At 50.8% G+C, this 20,000-nt stretch overlaps 1 protein-coding gene across 6 annotated transcripts in view; it reads left to right on the top strand.

Moving 5' to 3' along the window:
• Positions 1 to 20,000, top strand: part of kmt2e (lysine (K)-specific methyltransferase 2E) — a 44,012-nt gene that overhangs the window by 18,930 nt on the left and 5,082 nt on the right. Inside the window, exons 5-22 of one of the 6 annotated variants that reach the window (XM_062517577.1) lie at positions 1,395 to 1,496; positions 2,397 to 2,620; positions 4,633 to 4,772; positions 6,300 to 6,478; positions 6,653 to 6,691; positions 7,117 to 7,317; positions 7,584 to 7,714; positions 7,980 to 8,097; positions 8,200 to 8,309; positions 9,165 to 9,438; positions 10,410 to 10,511; positions 12,524 to 12,703; positions 14,857 to 15,246; positions 16,478 to 16,789; positions 17,519 to 17,669; positions 18,144 to 18,457; positions 19,035 to 19,091; positions 19,522 to 20,000. The exon at positions 19,522 to 20,000 is cut by the window's right edge and continues 262 nt beyond it. In XM_062517577.1, coding sequence (XP_062373561.1) covers positions 1,395 to 1,496; positions 2,397 to 2,620; positions 4,633 to 4,772; positions 6,300 to 6,478; positions 6,653 to 6,691; positions 7,117 to 7,317; positions 7,584 to 7,714; positions 7,980 to 8,097; positions 8,200 to 8,309; positions 9,165 to 9,438; positions 10,410 to 10,511; positions 12,524 to 12,703; positions 14,857 to 15,246; positions 16,478 to 16,789; positions 17,519 to 17,669; positions 18,144 to 18,457; positions 19,035 to 19,091; positions 19,522 to 20,000 — 3,503 coding nt within the window. Of the gene's footprint in view, positions 1 to 1,233; positions 1,497 to 2,396; positions 2,621 to 4,632; positions 4,773 to 6,242; positions 6,479 to 6,652; positions 6,692 to 7,116; positions 7,345 to 7,583; positions 7,715 to 7,979; positions 8,098 to 8,199; positions 8,310 to 9,164; positions 9,439 to 10,409; positions 10,512 to 12,523; positions 12,704 to 14,856; positions 15,247 to 16,477; positions 16,790 to 17,518; positions 17,670 to 18,143; positions 18,458 to 19,034; positions 19,092 to 19,521 lie in introns of those variants that run through there. The other 5 variants (XM_062517575.1, XM_062517574.1, XM_062517573.1 and 2 more) reach the window with 5 other exon arrangements.

Here is a 20,000-nt window from a genome sequence, read left to right as displayed (position 1 = left end):
CTCCTGCCGGGACCTTAAGACAGTTGTTTGGACAAGCTGAGGGGCGAGTTTGATTGAGTATCTACATGGCTGACCCACAGGCTATGGTTTTTGTCTGAGGAAGAAGGACCGTGTAGCCGTTGAGCAGTTGATAATGATCGCTGTTCTCCTACCATTTGCCTCTGTCGGTCCAGTTATATTTGTGTGTGTGTGTGTGTGTGTGTGTCTGTTTGTCCGTGTGCTGGTGTGTGGTATTTCTAGTTAAGCCATCCTCTGTTCACTGTTCACTTGCTTTGTGCAGATGTCAGTCATCTACTTGGTACTTAACATGCGTGCACACACACACACACACACACACACACACAAACACACACACACACACACTTGCTGACTCCACCCTTTTACCTTCCTTCCCCTTTCCCTCTTTGCCCGTTTTATGTCCATCAGTTAATATTCCACCCAGTGTGTGTGTGTGTGTGTGTGTGTGTGTGTGTGTGTGTGTGTGTGTGTGTGTGTGTGTGTGTGTGTGTGTGTATGGTGGTATAATCATACCCTGATCTGATTACCTCTCCTTTCAACCGCTGTGTAAGGCTCGTCAGCAAATGACTTGTGGATTAGCCAGTTGTCAGGAGAGGTGAACTTTCCAGTTTGGCATATCTAAACTTTTGGAAGGAAGTGCGTGTCTGTTGATTTTGATGTGCTCCTGTGTGAGTGTGTATGTGTGAGACACAATGCCCTGAATCGTTATATTTCTAGGAGCCCTCCCCATTTTTTTTGTGTATTGGTGTGTGTGTTCCCCACAGATAGGCAGTCCTTCAGTTAAGATTGTGTTGATCCTACGGACACACACATCCCACACACCCACACACCCACAGACCCACAGACAGACAGAGCCGTGTGGATGCTGCTGGTTGGATTGGGGAGGTGCCTGTGCTGGCTTGCCCTGCCAGTTGTGTCGCCCTTGTTTTTAGGCATCTGCCAGCTCTGCTATACGTCAAGCATATAACAATGCAGAGGCAACGATGCCACACTCTCTCTTTCACACACACACACACACACACACACACACACACACACACACACACACACACACACACATACATACACACATACACCATGCTGTACTAAATACACTGCATCATAAAACACCTGCACTTTTCTGTTGTTCTGTAACGTCTCACCATCTCTCTTTTCCTTTCACTGTCTTGCTCTGTTCTCTTTCTTTCTCTCTCTCTCACTCTCACTCTCCCCTCTCTCTCTCTCTCTCTCCTCTCCCCCTCTGCTGGTTTATGTTGTTGTCAAACCTGTTCCATGGCCCTTGGCCCTCCCTTTGTTGCCAGACCAGTTCTGCTGGCCCTCTAACGCTAACGCTCTCTCCGCCGCTCTCTTGTGTCCCTCCAGCAGACCGGAGTCAGGTAGAGGCCAGCCCCGTGGTGGTGGAGAAGTCCAACTACCCGCACCAGATCTACAGCAGCAGCTCCCACCACTCACACAGCTACATCGGCCTGCCGTACGCCGTGAGTACAACACGCACACACACACACACATACACACACTGCTCTTTCACGCTCGCCCTCAAATCTCCCTCTCTCTCATACTACTCAGTGCTTAGTGCAGTGTTTTGAGCTCTGTACACAGCACTTGTTTTCTTTTCTAGCTTGTCGTGTTTCTGTCTGTCTCTTGCACTCTCTCCCTCTCTCTCTCTCTCTCTCTCTCTCTCTCTCTCTCTCTCTCTCTCCTCTCTCTCTCTCTCTCTCTCTCTCTCTCTCCTCTCTCTTTCCCTCTTTACTTCTGCTCCTTTCTAACTGTCACACTTTGATATAAGAGCTTGAGCGTTAAGGTCAGGAGGATTTCCCTTCTCTCTTTCTCTTTCTCTCTCTCTCGCTATCGACTCCTTCAGTCTCTCTGCACATGTGCATGATGCAAGCCACCTCCTCACTGCAGGGAGCAAGCTACCAAGTCATTAAGCTGCCGTGTCTTCTGTTCCCCTCTCTCGTCACTAGCACATGTCAAGTTTTAACTACTTTGACCTGAATGGTATGAATGCGGATATTAACGTGTGTTCCTCTTCTCTCTGTCTGTCTGGTTTCTCTCTGTCTCTCTCTCTCTCCCCCCCCCCCTCTCTCTCTCTCTCTCTCTCTCTCCCTCTCTCTATTCTCCCCCTCTCTCCATCCTCTCTCCCCATCTCTCCATCCTCTCTCTCTCTCTCTCTCTCTCTCTCTCTCTCTCTCTCTCTCTCTCTCTCTCTCTCTCTCTCTCTCTCTCTCTCTCTCTGTCTCTCTCTCTCTCTCTCTATCTCTCTCTCTCTCCATCCTCTGTCTCTCTCTCTCTTTCTCTCCCCCTCCTTCTCTCTCTCTCCCTCTCTCTCTCTCTCTCTCCCCCCTCTCCCTCCATCCTCTCTTGTTCCTGGGCCGCAGGACCACAACTATGGGGCTCGTCCCCCCCCCACGCCCCCGGCCTCTCCCCCTGCGGCGGTGCTGATCCGGCCGGGCGACGGGCTGCTGCTGGGGGCGCAGGACGAGGCGTCGCGCGGCACCACGCTCAGCACCTCGGAGGACGGCAGCTACGGGGCCGACATCACCCGCTGCATCTGCGGCTTCACGCACGACGACGGCTACATGATCTGCTGCGACAAGTGCAGGTGAGCGGCCGCGCTGGAACACACACGGGGCTCTTCTCAACCCTCTCTCCTCGGTGTCCTTGTTTCTCGGTCCTCGGTCCACTGGAACACACACGGGGGCTCTTCTCAACCCTCTCTCCTCGGTGTCCTTGTTTCTCGGTCCTCTGTCCACTGGAACACACACGGGGGCTCTTCTCAACCCTCTCTCCTCGGTGTCCTTGTTTCTCGGTCCTCGGTCCACTGGAACACACACGGGGGCTCTTCTCAACCCTCTCTCCTCGGTGTCCTTGTTTCTCGGTCCTCGGTCCACTGGAACACACACGGGGGCTCTTCTCAACCCTCTCTCCTCGGTGTCCTTGTTTCTCGGTCCTCGGTCCACTGGAACACACACGGGGGCTCTTCTCAACCCTCTCTCCTCGGTGTCCTTGTTTCTCGGTCCTTGGTCCTCGAGCTCGTTCCCAGCTAGTGTGCATAAGCAGTCTTTCATAGGGTGCCTCTCAACATCTCTCCTCGATCCTCAAAGCTCGTTCCCACTGATCTATAAAGAACACTGTGTAGACTATCCCACTGTTGTCGCCCCATCATTCTTTATAGATCAGTGGGAATGAGCCCGAGGACCAAGGACCAAGGAGAGAGGGTTGAGAGAAGACCCGTAGATAAAGAAGAGAAGAGAGGAGAGCTTGGGTTCACAGGTAGTGGACAGCATGACAGACAGATGCATGGATGGAATAGATTGAGCAGAATTATCGTGGTTGTTTCGGGTGTTTGGGGGAAGTGAGGAACAGGCGAGAACAGTAAGGAAGAGTAAAGAGTGGGCACGTGAGCATGAGGTAGTGTTGTGCTTTGGCGAGGCGAGCTGTTGAGAGTGTTGAAAGAAATAAGCCAAAAATAGAAACCGGCTGTATTGAAATGAGGAAGAGCTTGGAGAGTGGAACTCGAGGCATGCTGAGAGAGGAATCAGTCGAGGGATGTAGGCATAATACTGTACTTGCACGAGGAGTAGGCATGAGGGACTGGCCGTGGGACTGCCTGACCATCGGGTGGCCTGGGCTCAATTCCCTTGCCCACTCTTACAAGTTTGTGTCCCGTCGCTCTGGAGAAATGTGTTTCTGTTTGGTAAATACCATACCATTTATGGTATACATACCATACCATTTTCCTTTTAGCTGGAGGAGGAGCCGTTCTATATTATGGCGGAATCAAAGAATCGGATATGGAGGCAGAAAAATGGACAAGTATGCAGTAGACTGGAGAGTACCTAGATCAGTATCCATGCAGTTAACGAATGACACTGGATAAGACTGAGGCCCCTCTGCTCAGTCACCATCTGTGTGTGTGTGTGTGTGTGTGTGTGTGTGTGTGATGTTATGGTACGCTTAGTTTTAGTGTCCGTGAACCGTCCAGCGCGGTTATCTGCCTTCAAGGCACACGTCACACAGTTACTCTCGGCAGCCTCGCGCTTCTGATAAGCCAACCACGGCCTGACCGATAGCCCACATTCTGTATTTACAAACGGCCCGACTCTCTCCTTCAGAAATGCAGCGAAAGCGGGCTGACTAGCTGACAGAGCGGAGAACGAAAGGAGAACAAAGATGACTTTCATTCAGTTTTTAATCCTTTTTTTTTTTAGGAAGTGCCCGGTGTAATATGTTTTGATTTGAATCTCATCGCTCACTCGTGTTTGTTTTTGGTTCTCTTTCATGTAAACTCTGCCTGTTTCTCTTTGTCACACATAATAATCCCCACATTTCTCTCTCTCTCTTCCTCCTCCACAATGGCGTGTGTGTGTGTGTGTGTGTGTGTGTGTGTGTGTGTGTGTGTGTGTGTGTGTGTGTGTGTGTGTGTGTGTGTGTGTGTGTGTGTGTGTGTGTGTGTGTGTGTGTGTGTGTGTGTGTGTGTGTGTGTGTGTGTGTGTGTGTGTGTGTGTGTGTGTGTGTGTGTGTGTGTGTGTGTGTGTGTGTGTGTGTGTGTGTGTGTGTGTGTGTGTGTGTGTGTGTGTGTGTGTGTGTGTGTGTGTGTGTGTGTGCGCGCAGTGTGTGGCAGCACATTGACTGCATGGGCATCGACCGGCAGCACATCCCCGAGACGTACCTGTGCGAGCGCTGCCAGCCGCGCAGCCTGGACCGCGACCGCGCCATCGTGCTGCAGACGCGCAAGAGGGAGAACATGTCAGGTCAGTCGATGCACACACACACACACACACACACACTCACACCTCTCTCTGAAACTTCCATAAAAAACAATGCAGCAACGCAGTGATGTGAATAATGTACACACACACACACACACACACACACACACCCCTTTTCATAACTTCCGTAAACTAATGCAGTGCTTAACATCAGTGACGTGAGTAATGCGCGCACACACACTCAATTTATTGGTCACACACACACACACACACACACCTCCATAACTTCCTTATACAGTATCAAAACATAGCGACATCACAGCCGTCCCACAGTAAACATTAAACTGCCGGAATGTGCCGTAGACCTTTTATTCCTCCCGAGCCACGCGTCCACCAGCAGCAGAGCCCCTTACTGTCGATGAACATAAGAGCGAGGCCAGAGAGGGTTAAAGCGGAGCGAGAGGCGCAAACGTTCGAACATTTCCGCGTTCTGTTTTCGCAAAGGGGAGGGGGGCGAAATCCCCCTTTAAGCAGACCTAGAAACATTCGAACTGAACTGCTTGCCTATCGATATCCCACTATGACGACTTTGCGACACGCCTCTTTAAGCAGACAGGAACTGTTCGAATTTTGCTTCCATAGAGGTGCATTATGTTGCTCTATCTTGTCAGTAATGAAGGATCTTTGGCGAGGCGTAGGCAGCCAGTGATTTATGGCAACATGAAAAGCTGCCATCAAAAGCTGATTCACGCTGATGACTTGGTCTTAGTTTACACAGGAACAGTGCCAGAGCCTCTGGTGCGTGCGCTAGATCCATTCTCCTCATTCCTGAATTCAGCCAGCCCTAGCTCTCGCTATGAGGAAGATAACAGCCAACGGAAATGCAACGGTTCTGTACGGAGGAGCTAACTGATCCCACGATAAACAAACGGTGTTCCGATACATGCCGCACGAGTCCATATGACCGTGTTGGATCAGCCAAGGTGCTGCGGTGCTCCATCAGCTGACCTGACCTGACCTGGTGACCTTCTTACCCAAAGGGGCAGAAGCGCTAAGAATAACTTAACTGCTAACTGTGTCGGTTAAATATTAAGCTGCCATTCTTAAAGCCTCTCAAACACACTAGGTTATCAATCACTCGGCTCGAAATGCATTCTTGGAAGCTGGCTACATATTATCCAGACAGAGTGTTTAGGTCAGTAGAAACAGACACACGCTCACACTCGCGCACACATGCGCGTGCACACACACACACACACACTAGTAATGTCAGGGAAGGGTGGGCAGCCAGTAAACTGCATGCCAGTCAGCCTAGCCAACCACAGCGTCCAAGCTCCTGTTGTGCACTGCCACCTGCTGGTTGTCCGGTAGAACTGCCTGACCTGCAACAATGTCAAACAGGATACTCGTCCTGCTTCCCAGCTGTGTGTGTGTGTGTTTCTGTGTTTCTGTGTTGCTGTGGTTTTGAACTGCTGTCCAACCTGACTGATAATCTCGTTTCTTCTTGTCAAGACTGGGGAGATGCGGACGGTGCATATTGTCAGTTGGCTAACGGTCGTGTGTGTGCAGATGGGGACACGAGCGCCACCGAGAGCGGCGACGAGGTCCCGCTGGAGCTCTACTCGGCCTTCCAGCACACGCCCACCAGCCTGACGCTCACCACCGGTCGCCTGGGCAACAAGCAGGTCGAGAAGAAGCGCAAGAGGAGCGGCGACAAGGAGCCGCCCGCCACAGCGCGCGCCAAGAAGGTGCGACACGGCCGCACGCCGACCGGACGCCATTTTGTGTCTTGTTTTAGAATCTTTTTTTTTTTTTTTTCTCACGTTAAATATGTTCACCTTTTAGCAATGGCTCTTGTTCTTTTGATATGAGCGTATTACTCTTCTGACATATCTGTGTGTGTGTGTGTGTGTTTTCTGCAGGCCTTCCGGGAGGGGTCACGGAAGTCCTCCAGAGTAAAGGTGAGGCTTCCCTCAAGCTGAATTAACTCTGAGCCCTCAGACGGGCCTCACAAGAGGCTGTGCTAGCAGGCCATACACTCATCATCCATATGCTCAGGCCATATGTTGGTATATATACACATTAGCACACATTAATATGGCCCTTTATACATAATGCATTACATACATTATGCATGTATTTGTTAATGTATGTATACACCTGTGTGGCTGTACGTATTCGTCAACGTGTGTGTGTGTGTGTGAGAGTGTATGTCCATCACCTTGTGTGTGTGCGCGTGTGTGTGTGTGTGTATGTTCACTACCTGATCCGTGTGTGTATGTCCATCACCTTGTGTGTGTGTGTGTGCGTGTGTGTGTATGTTCACTACCTGATCCGTGTGTGTATGTCCATCACCTGACGTGTGTGTGTGTGTGTTGCTTGGCAGGGTTCGGCCCCTGACGTGGACCCCACGGAGTCTCCGCTGCTGTGGGAGAGCAAGATGAAGGTGTGGATGGAGCGCTACGAGGAGGCCAGCAGCAACCAGTACAGCGAGGACGTGCAGACGCTGCTGCGCATCAAGGAGGCCAGCCACGTCAAGACGCTGGCCTACAACACACACACCGCCAGCTTCAAGCCTCCCGTGGAGGTAACACACACACCCGAGCTCATGCAGGTACACGATTGCGAACGGGAACAGTGTTTTTGCATTAAGCCTGTATATATATCTAAATATGTAACATGTTCAACTGATGAATGATCATCAGTTGAACATGTTACATATTTAGGTACAGTATATTTGTTGCACTCAAACCATGCAAATACACACACGCACACACACACACACACACGCTCACACACGCTCAGACTGGCTCACTCACCTCCATGTCCTGTCTCCCTGTGTGCCGCTATTAGAGCCAAGTGCAGAAGAACAAGCGCATTCTGAAGGCTGTGCGGGACCTGGTGCCAGATTCCCTCATCATTGAGTACAGGGGCAAGTTCATGCTACGCCAGCAGTTTGAAGCCAACGGTTACTTCTTTAAGAGGTAAGTGTGTGTGTGAGTGTGTGTGTGTTTGAGTGACAGGCCCTTGGCTCCTGTGACTCTTTATAGACGATTGTAGTCCAGTCTGTTCATTCAACTCTCCATGTCTCTCATCCTCTCATGCTCTCTCACTTCTGCACTCCTCTGTTACTCCTTCTCTTCTCTTCTCTTCTCTTCTCTTCTCTTTCACTGTGTCTCCTGTTTTCTATTACCTTTCTGTCTCTCCTTTTTCTCCCACTAATGATTATCCTCTGTCGTGTCTCTGCAGGCCGTACCCATTCGTATTGTTCTACTCCAAGTTTGATGGCCTGGAGATGTGTGTGGACGCACGCAACTTTGGCAACGACGCACGATTCATACGCCGCTCCTGCACCCCCAACGCTGAGGTACTTACACACATACACACACCCTTCCAGAGGAGGTTCAAAAGACTGTGTTTCTACCTTGGGTTGTTCGTGTGGATCCTCACCTGTCTCTCTCCTCTGCAGGTGCGTCACGTTGTGGAGGACGGCATGCTGCATTTGTACATCTACTCACTGAGGCACATCAGTAAAGGCAGTGAGATCACCATAGGATTCGACTACGACTATGGCAGCTGGTGAGTAGCTTACACACACATGTGTGCACACACACACACAATTTACACAGACATGTCTTAGATGCATTTTTTTTAAAGCTTTGTGTATGTCACAACCCAAATCACAACAGCACACCATTGGAGAGGAAACCATTTGCTTTTAGACCATTTGGAACAAATCTATGGGTGCCTGTCATTCATCTTTTATACATCCTTCCTTCCTTCCTCGGCCCTCGTCCTCACTGATCTACACAAAGAATGATGGGGCGGCAACAATGGGATAGTCTATCCAGTGTTGGTTATAGATCAGTTGGAACGAGTCTCGAGGATCGAGGAGAGATGCTGAGAGGCACCCTATGAAAGGCTGCTTATGCACACTAGCTAAATAGTTGTGTTTACACTGAATTATAATGAAAAAGTAATTTCCTTGCATCCACTTTACTCTCATATAATTATTGTGGAGGACCTCTAGAATATAACCATATGTGCCACTTTTGCATAGATGTTTTTAGTTAGAGGAAAAACGTAAAAATCTGACTGCAGAGAGGGTTAAAGCGGAGCGAGAGGCGCAAACGTTCGATCATTTCCGCGTTCTGTCTTCGCAAAGGGGAGGAGGGCTAAATCCCCCTTTAAGCAGACCTGTTAACATTCGAACTGAACTGCTTGCCAATCTGACAGAGATCGATATCCCACTATGACGTCTTTGCAACACGCCTCTTTAAGCAGACAGGAACTGTTTGAATTTTGCTTCCATAGAGATGCATTACGTTGCTCTATCTTGTCAGTAATGAAGGATCTTTGCTGACTGCCTCCAAGTGCCTGAAGAGGCCTCCTAAGTGTTGACCGTCTCTTTCTGTCCCTCTCTGTCCACCGCAGTAAATACAAGGTGGACTGCGCGTGTGTGAAGAACCACGAGTGTCCGGTCCTCAAGCACAACCTGGAGCCCACGGAGAACCTGGGCGGCGGAGCGGACTCCCGGCGCCGGCGCGGCGGACGCAAGGACAAGGAGCCGCTGGTGCGCGAGCGCGAGGACAGCGGCCAGAACCAGAATCTGATGCTGGACGGCGAGGCCGGCGCCAAGGCCAAGAGCCTAGGAGACCCCAAGCAGCGCAAGCTCTCGCCACTGCGCCTGTCCATCTCCAACAACCAGGTAATACACACACACACACACACACACACACCAGCAGCGATGGCACACAGACATAAAAAAAAGCAATCATGAGCAGAGCCACCTGCAGCTCAGTGTTTCATATGTAGCCATGTGTGTCTTTTGATTTGATTTGATTTGATTTGATTTGATTTGAAAGTCATCACAGCAGTCATTGTCAGATGTGTCAGTTTTGATTTGGGAAATGTCATTGCATGGATTTGTCACTTTCTTTTTTTATTGATGCATGTGTCTTTCGTTATCTGACTCTTGGTCAGTTCATCAGTCATCTGTTCCTTCATCCTTTTCTCACCCCTCACCCCTACTCTTGAGTTCCCTCCCTGCCTACACACACACACACACACACATACACACACACACACACACACACACACACACACACACACACACACACACTTTCATGTACTTCCATGTCTCTCATCGCACTCAACTTGTCTAAGGGTGTGCCATGGGTGTGTCCATGTTGAGCAGTGGCCCTGGTGGAACAGAAGCTGGAATTGGAGGAGAGAGCAAGAGAGAAGCCTGTTAGAGATGCTTCTGTCCAGGACTGACCTCTGTCACTGAACACACAGGCACACACACACACACACACACACACACACACACACACACACACACTGTGGCTCCAATGCCCCAAATCCCTTCCAACTAATCAGTCCACTCCCCCCACCCCCACCCCCACGCACACACACCTTAGCTTGGAGCCCTATCTTGGTCGTTCACTCCACCCCCACCCACCCCTGTTCCTGACACACACACACACACACACACACACACACGTACGTGCACACATACACAAACCAACTGGCCTGTCCTCTCGCTTTCCCTCTTCTTCCTTCTCCGCCCTCCCTAGACCCCCCCCCCAACCTCTTCTGCGCTCTTCTGGTCTGTAGTCAGACTGCTGGTTCCCAGTGAGCTGGTTAAAAGCCATGGCCCTCTCCCCCCTCTTACAGGATGATCCCGAGTTAATTGAGGATTTAGAAGACAAAACCTCCGTTAGCAATGAAGTAGAGATGGAATCTGAGGAGCAGATTGCTGAAAGGAGAAAGAAGATGGTAAGTGTGTGTGCCCCCCCCACCACCACCACCACCCCTCCTCACCCAACCCCCCCAGCCAACCTGTGCCCTTGCCTCGCCTTTTTGCCCTGGCCAGACCTATAACTGCCCCTCCCTCACCACCATGGGGGACGTGGCGAATGTCCACTCTCCAACCTCCAAAATGGAAGCTTAGGAGAGCCCTATTCCACAAGCTGTAGTCTCTTGTAGTGATCTGCACACGTCCACTCACTGACATGCACACACTCCAGATCATCTGATCCACCCCTCTCACACAACCCATCTTGATCAGTTCCACCGCTGCTGCTGCTGCTGCTGCTGCTGCTTGTGTTGCTGCTGTGTGTATGTTGTCTGCCTTGGCTTGTCTCACATTCACACTGTTTGGCTGCTCTAAACGGTGTTGCTGCACTGCCTAATTTTACCCTCCTGTGCTTGACGACTGCAACCCCTTGATTAACTCTTCTTTAACACGTTTTTAGATGGTGAGACCCCCCCCCTCTCTCTCTCTCTCTCTCTCTCTCTGCTCCACCCTGCCCTTTCCCCGTCTCTCTGTTTGGCCAGGGGGAGATGTGTATTCCCTGCCTGCCTGCATGGGCTCCTGTTTGGGCTCGTTTGGTTTAACTCCTCCCCACTGTAGTCTATTTAGTGATTGTTCTCTGTGTGGCTCCTCTGCAGAAAGGCAGGGCCCTCGGGAGCCGCTGGCCCTCGTTATCTGGACACACACCAAGCAGGCAGAGGAAGGGAGGGGGGGAGAGAGAGAGTGTGGGAGAGGGGGGGAGAAAGAGAGAGTGGGAGGGGGAGAGGGAAAAGTGCTGGAAGTCCAGCCCTGAATCTGAGCAACCCTCCCGCCCATAGTGACAGCTAGAGCACAGCTAATTACTCTCCAACCCCTCTCCCTGTTGGAGCAGTGCATCCTGTTGAGATTAGGTCTCTCACACACACACACACACACACACACACACACACACACACACACACACACGCATACACACGCACACACACGCATACACACGCATACAGGGGCGCTAGAAATTACCCTGTTGTCAGCTTGCTCCCGAGGTGTAAAATGCTGAGTCATGTTTCTGGCTGGCGGACAGGCATAGTTATTGCCAGGTTGTGGGAGAGGGGTGTGTGTGTGTGTGTGTGTGTGTGTGTGTGTACACACGCTCTGCCAAGGCACAATCGACTCTAGGAACTCCGTCATCCAGGTCCAGTGGGAATGGCGCCAAATAGAAACATGCTTAGGCTCAGCAGAGAACTGCCTTTGTACACACACACACACACACACACACACACGCACAAAGCTCAGAGATTGTAATGCGTTGACTTGATCTAATAGTCCTTTGGCCTGTCTGTATGAGTCATCGTTTAAGCTCCCTGCAATTCCCCGGTGCTGTGCTGTGCTGTGGGATTGTGATGCAGCAGATCTGCCTGTTATGTTGTTTAGATGCTTAGCTGTGGCAAGAGCTGCCAGAGTGCAGCTGAGGCTGTTCATGCTAATCGGTGAAGTGTCCCCTTTAAAACAGCAGTTGTGCCCACATTAATACGCAGTTTATCATATTAGCTAAGAGTCAGAGGAGGTGCCCCCGTGCCTGCCCTAAGATGGCATGTGCAGGTTTCGAGTTTCCTTCTCCCTGCTGCCTCTTCTAAGATGGCGCCCAAATGGGCAGTTTGTCCTTCCAACTTCTGACTTCATCCTCAGTGTGTTTAGTGCCGTGATTGAGGGGCAAGTGGTGGATTGTGTCGCCTGTCCCTCAAGGGGGGGGAAGAGTGTGGGGGAGTGGGGTTTTGCTTTAGCCAGGAGGACCAGGGCTGGGCTGGTCTGTCTTCTGCTACTGCTGTTGCTGCTGAGGGGGCTTGACTCTGTTTGGGTGTCCTGCTGAGTGCCTGCGTGCTTCTGCGTCACCCCTGTTCACGTTTGCTCATCTCCGTGTGTCAATACTGCTGCAGTTACTCACTATCTTCCCATTTTTATCCCTGTGTGTGTGTGTGTGTGTGTCTCTCTCTCTCAGACACGTGAGGAGCGTAAGATGGAGGCCATCCTGCAGGCGTTTGCGCGGATGGAGAAGCGGGAGAAGCGGCGGGAGCAGGCGCTGGAGCGCATCGGCACCAAGACGGAGCCGGGCACACGCAGCGACATCAAGGAGGAGCCGCCCGAAATGCCCGAGGCCGAGTCCCCCTCCATGCTACAGGTAAGTGTGCACACACACACACACACACACATTTTAATACCTTTATTTGTGTTCATGTTCTGCAATAGATTTCATTGAACACAAACAATCTTAGACACCAGCATTGTAAACCCAGTAGCCTATGCCTCTGGTCTCAGTTCGTGGGCACAAAAAACAGCGCCTTCTCCTTCTCCAGCGACTGCCAATTATCACAGAAATTGAGCAGAATTTTGCTAGAGCCTTTGCCCACACACACACACACACACACACGTTTGAATTCTCACATATCTGAGACTCTTATGATGCAGCCTGTAATGTAACTCATACACCCAAGCATGCCCTTGTGACTTTTAGTATGTCTAAATACACAACGAATATGGAAAAATCTATGGTACAAATGCACTCACAACCACAGCCCAGCTTTCAGGGGTGTGATTCTTCCGTTTTTAAACGGAATTCCGTTTTTTTAGGCCTGAAAATGAGACCCACGCAATTCGTATAGATCCGCTGAGGGTTTTTTTAGGGGGGGGGGGGGGGGGGTCAGAGGTTTATTTCTGTAGCCTAAACACAGACCATTGCTTTATAATAGGCCGCTGACAATGACGACGGGTTTGGTGCTTCTTTCATTCATATCACTCCGCAAGCCTAGTCCGTTCTCTCAGTAGTGGAATTCATTGAAAGTGAAAGCAGACGGGTTGATGAATGTTTGATGCAAGTTCGATGTGTGAGTGTGTGGTAAACTGTTTGTTTCTTAGCAGAAGCCATGAAACGGTAAAGGTCAAATTATTTGTTTAAGTATTATTATTAAGTTAAGTAGTATTTATTAAGTCTTTGCTTCGCGTTCGCGTCCAGTTTGACGTGTCTGGATTTTCCGATAATGACGACAATCTCCTGGTGCTGATATTGACTTTTAATTTCTGCGCGTGTAAACTAGTCTAGGCTACTGTGAAGTTAGCTGTGACAGACTAGCCTACTGGTTTTCATCGTTTTCACCACAAAGCCCGTCTACCTTAGCTTAGGTCTACTAAATTGTTTAGTTAACACCTGTCATTCCGCGTTTGTCCAGCCGTTCACCTCCGTGCGCCCCATGTCATTCAAAACATATTTCGGGAAAGACATCTCACTATGAGAAAACGTATTATGATAGTGCTAAGAGATTGACACTTTGGCATTCTTGGTACATCAGTCTTGACTCTTGCACATAATATTGAGCTGATTTATTTGAGTGGAAATGGCCTATTGTAGCATTGTGCTGATACATGGAAAAAAGTTGCCTATTTAAAGGCACATTCTGAATTTTAATTCTAGCTCTCCATTGAGTGTGTGCACTTGAACAACTATGTAGCCTATACCAGTAGGGCCTGCCATTTATTTTAGGAGGAGAGGAGGACATGTTACCTTGGAAGGAGAGGGAGTGGTGCAATTTGATTTTCTTTCCAACTTAAATATCAATAACCTTCAAGCAACCTCTTCAATCAGCATCAATAGGCCTATATTGTACAGGACTAGACGACTGTAAGGGGGCAGGCTAAATGTTATCATAGGCCTATAGCCTACTAAATAATGTAGTCAACATTATAACTTTATGTTGGTTTAAGTTGAAACAAAACATGAACTGAGAAAATCCATAATTCTACATCATTGTTGGCAAAATGATCATGATAGCCTATATTTCAGCCATATCTGCTTTAGTCTTAAGTAGGCCCTTGACTACTTTGCTATAAATGAGTTTTCTTTAGGCCTTATGGACTATTTTGTAATATGTTATAATGTTTGAAATATATGTATCTCAGTCTATCAATAGTTCTCGTAAAAGTCATCAGATGTCATCATTTAAGGGGTTATTTTTCAAAATTTTCTCCCGGGGGTGCATGCCCCCGGACCCCCCTAGTAAATTACATTGAAGTGCACTGTAGCCGATACTATAGTAGCCTACCTTAGCTATACACTAGAGCAGCAGTTCACAAACTTTAGCCCCCAAGGACCACTGACTCGCGTATTAAAAGGGGGGGTGGGGCTGGGGGGGGTGGTGGTATGTAGGGGTCAGATATATTTTCCTTTTTTTTTGTCCTTTGCCAATCACACCCCTGAGCTTTAACACACACACACACACACACACACACACACACACACAGAGAGAGATGTTGACCCCATGCCCGTGTGTGTGTGTGCAGCCCCTGTGCGAGAGCGTGAAGGAGGAGCCAATCATGAAGCCCGTGACGTTGGGTGGCGGGCCGACGGCTGCCAAGGTGAGCCGCTCCAAGCAGCGCAAGTCCTTCTCGCGCGGGCGCACGCACATCGGGCAGCAGCGGCGCCGCGCCCGCACCATCAGCACCTGCTCCGACCTGCAGCCCGGCTCGCCCGCCGACCCCCTGGAGCCGCTGGCCAGCGACGGCAACGACGCGCCCGACGGATCGGGAGCCAGCGCGGCCTGCGCCACGGCCCTCTCGGAGCCCGACGGCGCCGCCATGACCCAGCGCACCACGCCCGACGCCAGCCCGCCACACAGCGGCTCGCCCGCACCCACGCCGCGCCACGGCAACAAGTACCCCAAAACAAAAAAGGTGAGCAAGCGTCCTGTAGTGGACCCTGCACAGGCTCTAACCCTGCAGTCACACAGGCTACAAGAGACAGCGACAAAACGACAGGCTGCCGTTCCTTTTCAATGGGAGTGAACGTTTGCCAGCAACAAGCTTGCCGCTGCCGCGAGCAAGGCGGGGCCAAAATAGACAAGAGGGCTATTTTATGCAAATGTTGAGCGAAGCGACAAAGCGACTGCCAATCGGAGTGAAGGCAGCGTGACGTTCCTTGTTTGAAAGTAAAGTTGAACATTTTATCCAAGATGGCGGAGCTAACTAATCGAAGGCAGTATTTCTGTACCAACAAGTAGATCTATTTCATTTCTTCTGACCGCCAGAGGCGGTGCTTTCAGCACCTGGATATCCATCACACGTACGTGTAGGTCGAGTGTTTATATCAACAAAGTCACCTGTGACCTGGGTGACGTCTGCCCTGTGTGCCGGCACAAAAGGCAGGTCAACCCAGGATACGACCTCTTGGCAATCTTCTCGTGGATATTCTGAGTGACTGCCAAGCTCTGGCGGTCATCTTAAATCCATAGAACCGTGGTTATATGCATAACCGTCGGTTTGTTGCGTTTTATTTTGCCACTTTAAGTGAGGAATATGAACTTTAAAATCCAAAAAGCCAGGTTTTGTAATCAAAAAATATATCTGAAGTTATGTACGAGCTATCGGTCAGCCACCTAGCACGTAGAAATCGTTAGCCATCAATCACACGCGAATCACCTCCCTTCTCAACGGCAAGTTGGTGGAGTTGTCGCTGTCTCTTGTAGCCTGTGTGACTGTAGGGTTTCACCACGTCCAGAGGAATGACCACAGTCCAAGCACACACACAGAAAGATAAACAACAGCATTGCATGCACTCACAGTAGTGTAGTAGTCTGTGCAGTAGTGTGTGGAAATCTAGGAGATAAGGAGCTTGACCGTTGACTGCATCTGAGCATCGCTGCTCCAAATGGACACTTCAACCCCTCATATGTCTGATGCCCACTGGAACTGAGACATGAGGGCCTCTGTACTAATACTCTCTTTCCCCCTTTTATTCTCTTTTCTGTCTGTTTTTCTCCTCCTGCCCAATTCTCTCTGTCTCTCTCTCTCTCTCTCTCTCTCTCCCCCTCCCAATTCTCTCTCTCTCTCTCTCTCTCCCCCTCCCAATTCTCTCTCTCTCTCTCTCTCTCTCTCTCTCTCTCTCCTTCCCCTTCCCCTCCATCAGCAGCACTTAGTGAGTGAGTGGATGGGGTGCGATAAGCAGCAGCCGGAGCGCAGCGCGGCGCGCACCCCCGAGCCCCCCGGGCCGGAGCGACCGCTGCGCATCAGCAGCGACCCCGAGGTGCTGGCCACGCAGCTCAACTCGCTGCCGGGCCTGGCGCTGAGCCCGCACGTCTACACCACGCCCAAGCACTACGTGCGCTTCTCCTCGCCCTTCCAGGCGCACCGCAGCCCCACCGCCCCGGGCCTGCCCACCGGGCGCCGGCGCTCACGCGAGCTGCCCGAGACGCCCACCACCACCGGCTCCTGCAAGAAGGTACGCGGCTAACTAGCCAAACTGTACCCAGTGCTTTTCAGATATATAAGCATCTACTCAGTAGCAGATGATTAAAAGATGCACAAATGCCCATTTAAGTGTGTGTGGGGTGGGTGGGTGTGATGGGTGTGTGGGTGGGTGAGTGGGTGTGTTGGGTGTGTGGGTGGGTGAGTGGGTGTGTTGGGTGTGTGGGTGGGTGAGTGGGGCAAGGCATATGGTGCAGCATGTCTTTAGTTAACTTGTAGCATGTTAAGGTCTATCAGAGTGCATTAACCTTTAGGTTAACTAGCCACTGAGCCAGTGCTTTTCAGATATATAAGCATCTACTCCGTAGCACATGATTAAAAGAGGCACGAATGCCTATAGTGTGTGTAGGTGAGTGGGGCAAGGCATATGCTGAAGCATATGGTTCCAGCATGTCTTTGATGGAACTCAAGAGCTAGCCAAACATCCAGTGATGGTCAAATATACCAGCGTCTATTCAGTAGCAGATGATGAATGCACGAATGCCCATAAAGTGTGTGTGCGTGTGTGTAGGTGTAGGTGAGTGGGGCAAGGCATATGGTGCAGCATGTCGTTAGTGAGTAGCATGTTAAGGTCCATCAGAGTGCATTAAGCTTTAGGTTGGAGGGTCATGTTTTAGGAGAGCAAGTCTGCCTTGGTGGTAGAGATTGTGTGTGTGTGTGTGTGTGTGTGTGTGTAGCTCATTGTTGTTCCCTGTGTGTGCAGCGCTGGCTGAAGCAGGCTCTAGAGGAGGAGGGCTCCGACAGCCCGGTCAGCCAGTCGGCCCTGATGATGTCGGGCGAGGGCCCCCTCAGCCCCGCGCTCAACGGAGACTCCGACAGCCCGCTCCCCTTCAACGGCAGCTGCACCCTACCAGGTGAGACCAAGACACAACACACACTCCGCAGCAGAGTCAAGGTGTTCGTAAAGCTGTCTGTGTGTGTGTAGTAAAAGTTTGTGTGTGTAATAACTCTTGTTTTTTATCTTGTTTCTCCCTCCATTCGTCATTCCTCTCTCTTTTCATTTCTCTTGGTCTTATTCTGTCTTTTTCTGTCATTCTTTTCTCCTTCTTTTCTCTTTCTTTCTGTCTTCTTTCTTTTCTGCTTTTCTCTTTCTTTCTGTCTACTTTCTTTCTTTCTTTCTTTATTTCTTTCTTTCTTTCTTTTTCTTCCCTCCTTCCTCCTTGTGTTTCTCCCCCCACTCGTCATTCCCTTTTTTCTGTCTTTCTTTCTTTTCTCCCTCTTTTCTTTCTTTCTATTTTCTTTCTTTTCTGCTTTTCTCTTTCTTTCTTTCTTTTCCTCCCTCCCTCCCTCCCTCCCTCCCTTTCTTCCCGTCCCTTCCCCTCCTGCAGAGCTGCCCACCCCTCTTAAGAAGCGGCGCTTGTGCCCGCTGGACGCCTGCGTGTCGGAGAGCTCCACCCCGTACGGCTCTCCGTGCGCCACGCCGACCCGGGCGGAGCTGCCGGAGATGCCGCCGGGCACGCCCACGCCCACGGCCACGCCCACGCCGCTCCTCCTCCTGGCCACGCCTCCCCGCCTGCGGCACAACACCGACGAGCCGCCGGGCACAGAGGCCTCGCCCTGCACGCCAACCAACGCGCACGTCCTCGCCCCTGGCAGCGGTACACCGCAGGGGGCGCACACACCCTTCAACGTGCCACAGGAGGTAAGAACACACACACACACACTCACACACACACACACACACACACACACACACACACACACTCACTCACACACTCTCACACTCACTCACACACTCTCACACACACACTCTCACACACACACACTCTCACACACACACACACACACACTCTCACACACACACACACACACACACACACAAACACACACACACACACACACACACACACACACACGCACAAATCCTGCTTACCCTGTATAATTTGCACCAAAGTCTCTTAGTACTACCGTTTGACTTCCGGTGGAGCGTTAACTATATTGAAACGGCATCTTCTGTTATATTCTGCTAATATCTTGTTTGCCCAATAATACAAATCTCAACGTGCACGAATCCTTTATCGTAACGTGTTGAATCGCTAGGTGCAACACCCTACCGGGTCCGTGTAGACACTAATTACCATAGCAATAGCTGCAGGTTCGAACACACTGGAAATCAAACGAGCGTACTAGAGCCTTTAGTGCAAGCAGTGAATACAGTGAGAGATGAGGAGATGGGAGTCTAATTTATTTGTGTGTGTGTGTGTGTGTGTGTGTGTCAGAATGAGGGGTCGCAGGACAGCTCCCCTGAAGGCAGCCGGAGATCCAGTACTCAAGAGGTGAGTTCCACTGGAGTCTCTTTGTTGTCCTGAGAGCTTCATCAAGTTCAACATCAGTGGCACCTTCTAGCTAGCCTCTTTTTGACAATATAGACTGTATAGTATATATAGTATATATTTGACTTGTTTATTTACTATTCTCTTATTTAGTCTTTGTTTATTTTCATTAGCTTTGCTTATATTGATACTGTTTACTGTTTATGTTGCTATTCCCTTTAGTCGACACTAGTCTAATCAACTGCTAAATTCAATTATTGTATTGTTTTTGTTTGTATGTCGCCTTGGACAAAGGCGTCTGCTAAGCAACCATAACTATAACCATAACCATATAGGACTCTAGACTCCATAGCCCATGTGTATAATCTGATGTAGAGTATGTGTATGCAGTTGTTGAGCAACCCTGTATGCGTGTGTGTGTTTGTGTGATCAGGTTGAACGTGCCCCATCGCTGCTGTCGTCTCCAACCGTGCGTCCCACCGTCCTCCCGGACGGCATCTCCCTGGAGCTGAAGCCCCCCGGTGGCCAGAGCCCCTCTCCAGAGTCCCAGGACCCAGCAGCAGCAGCAGCAGCAGCAGCAGCAACAACAGCAGCAACAACAACAGCAGCGCCGCCACTGTCCACCGACGAGGGAGCGGAAGCGTCCGTCACTGACGGAGGCAGCAGCGGCAGCAGCAGCAGCAGCAGCAGCAGCGAGCCCCTCCAGCCGGACACCCCGACCCCGACCTCGGCCTCGGCCTACCCGCCCTGGATGAAGAGCCCCGAGCGTGCCAGCGGCGGGGCGGGTGGAGCGGGCGCCAGTGGCCTCTCCTTCTCGCCCATCAACTCCAACCTGCGCGACCTGACGCCCTCCCACACGCTGGAGATGTGCGCCTTCAGGCCCGACGCCTCGGGGGCAGGAGCCGTGCCAGT

Source organism: Sardina pilchardus, chromosome 17, assembly GCF_963854185.1.
Source record: "Sardina pilchardus chromosome 17, fSarPil1.1, whole genome shotgun sequence".
Classification (NCBI taxonomy): Eukaryota; Metazoa; Chordata; class Actinopteri; order Clupeiformes; family Clupeidae; genus Sardina; species Sardina pilchardus.
The sequence above is the reverse complement of the archived record's forward strand: the minus strand, read 5'-3'. Positions and strand labels throughout refer to the sequence as shown.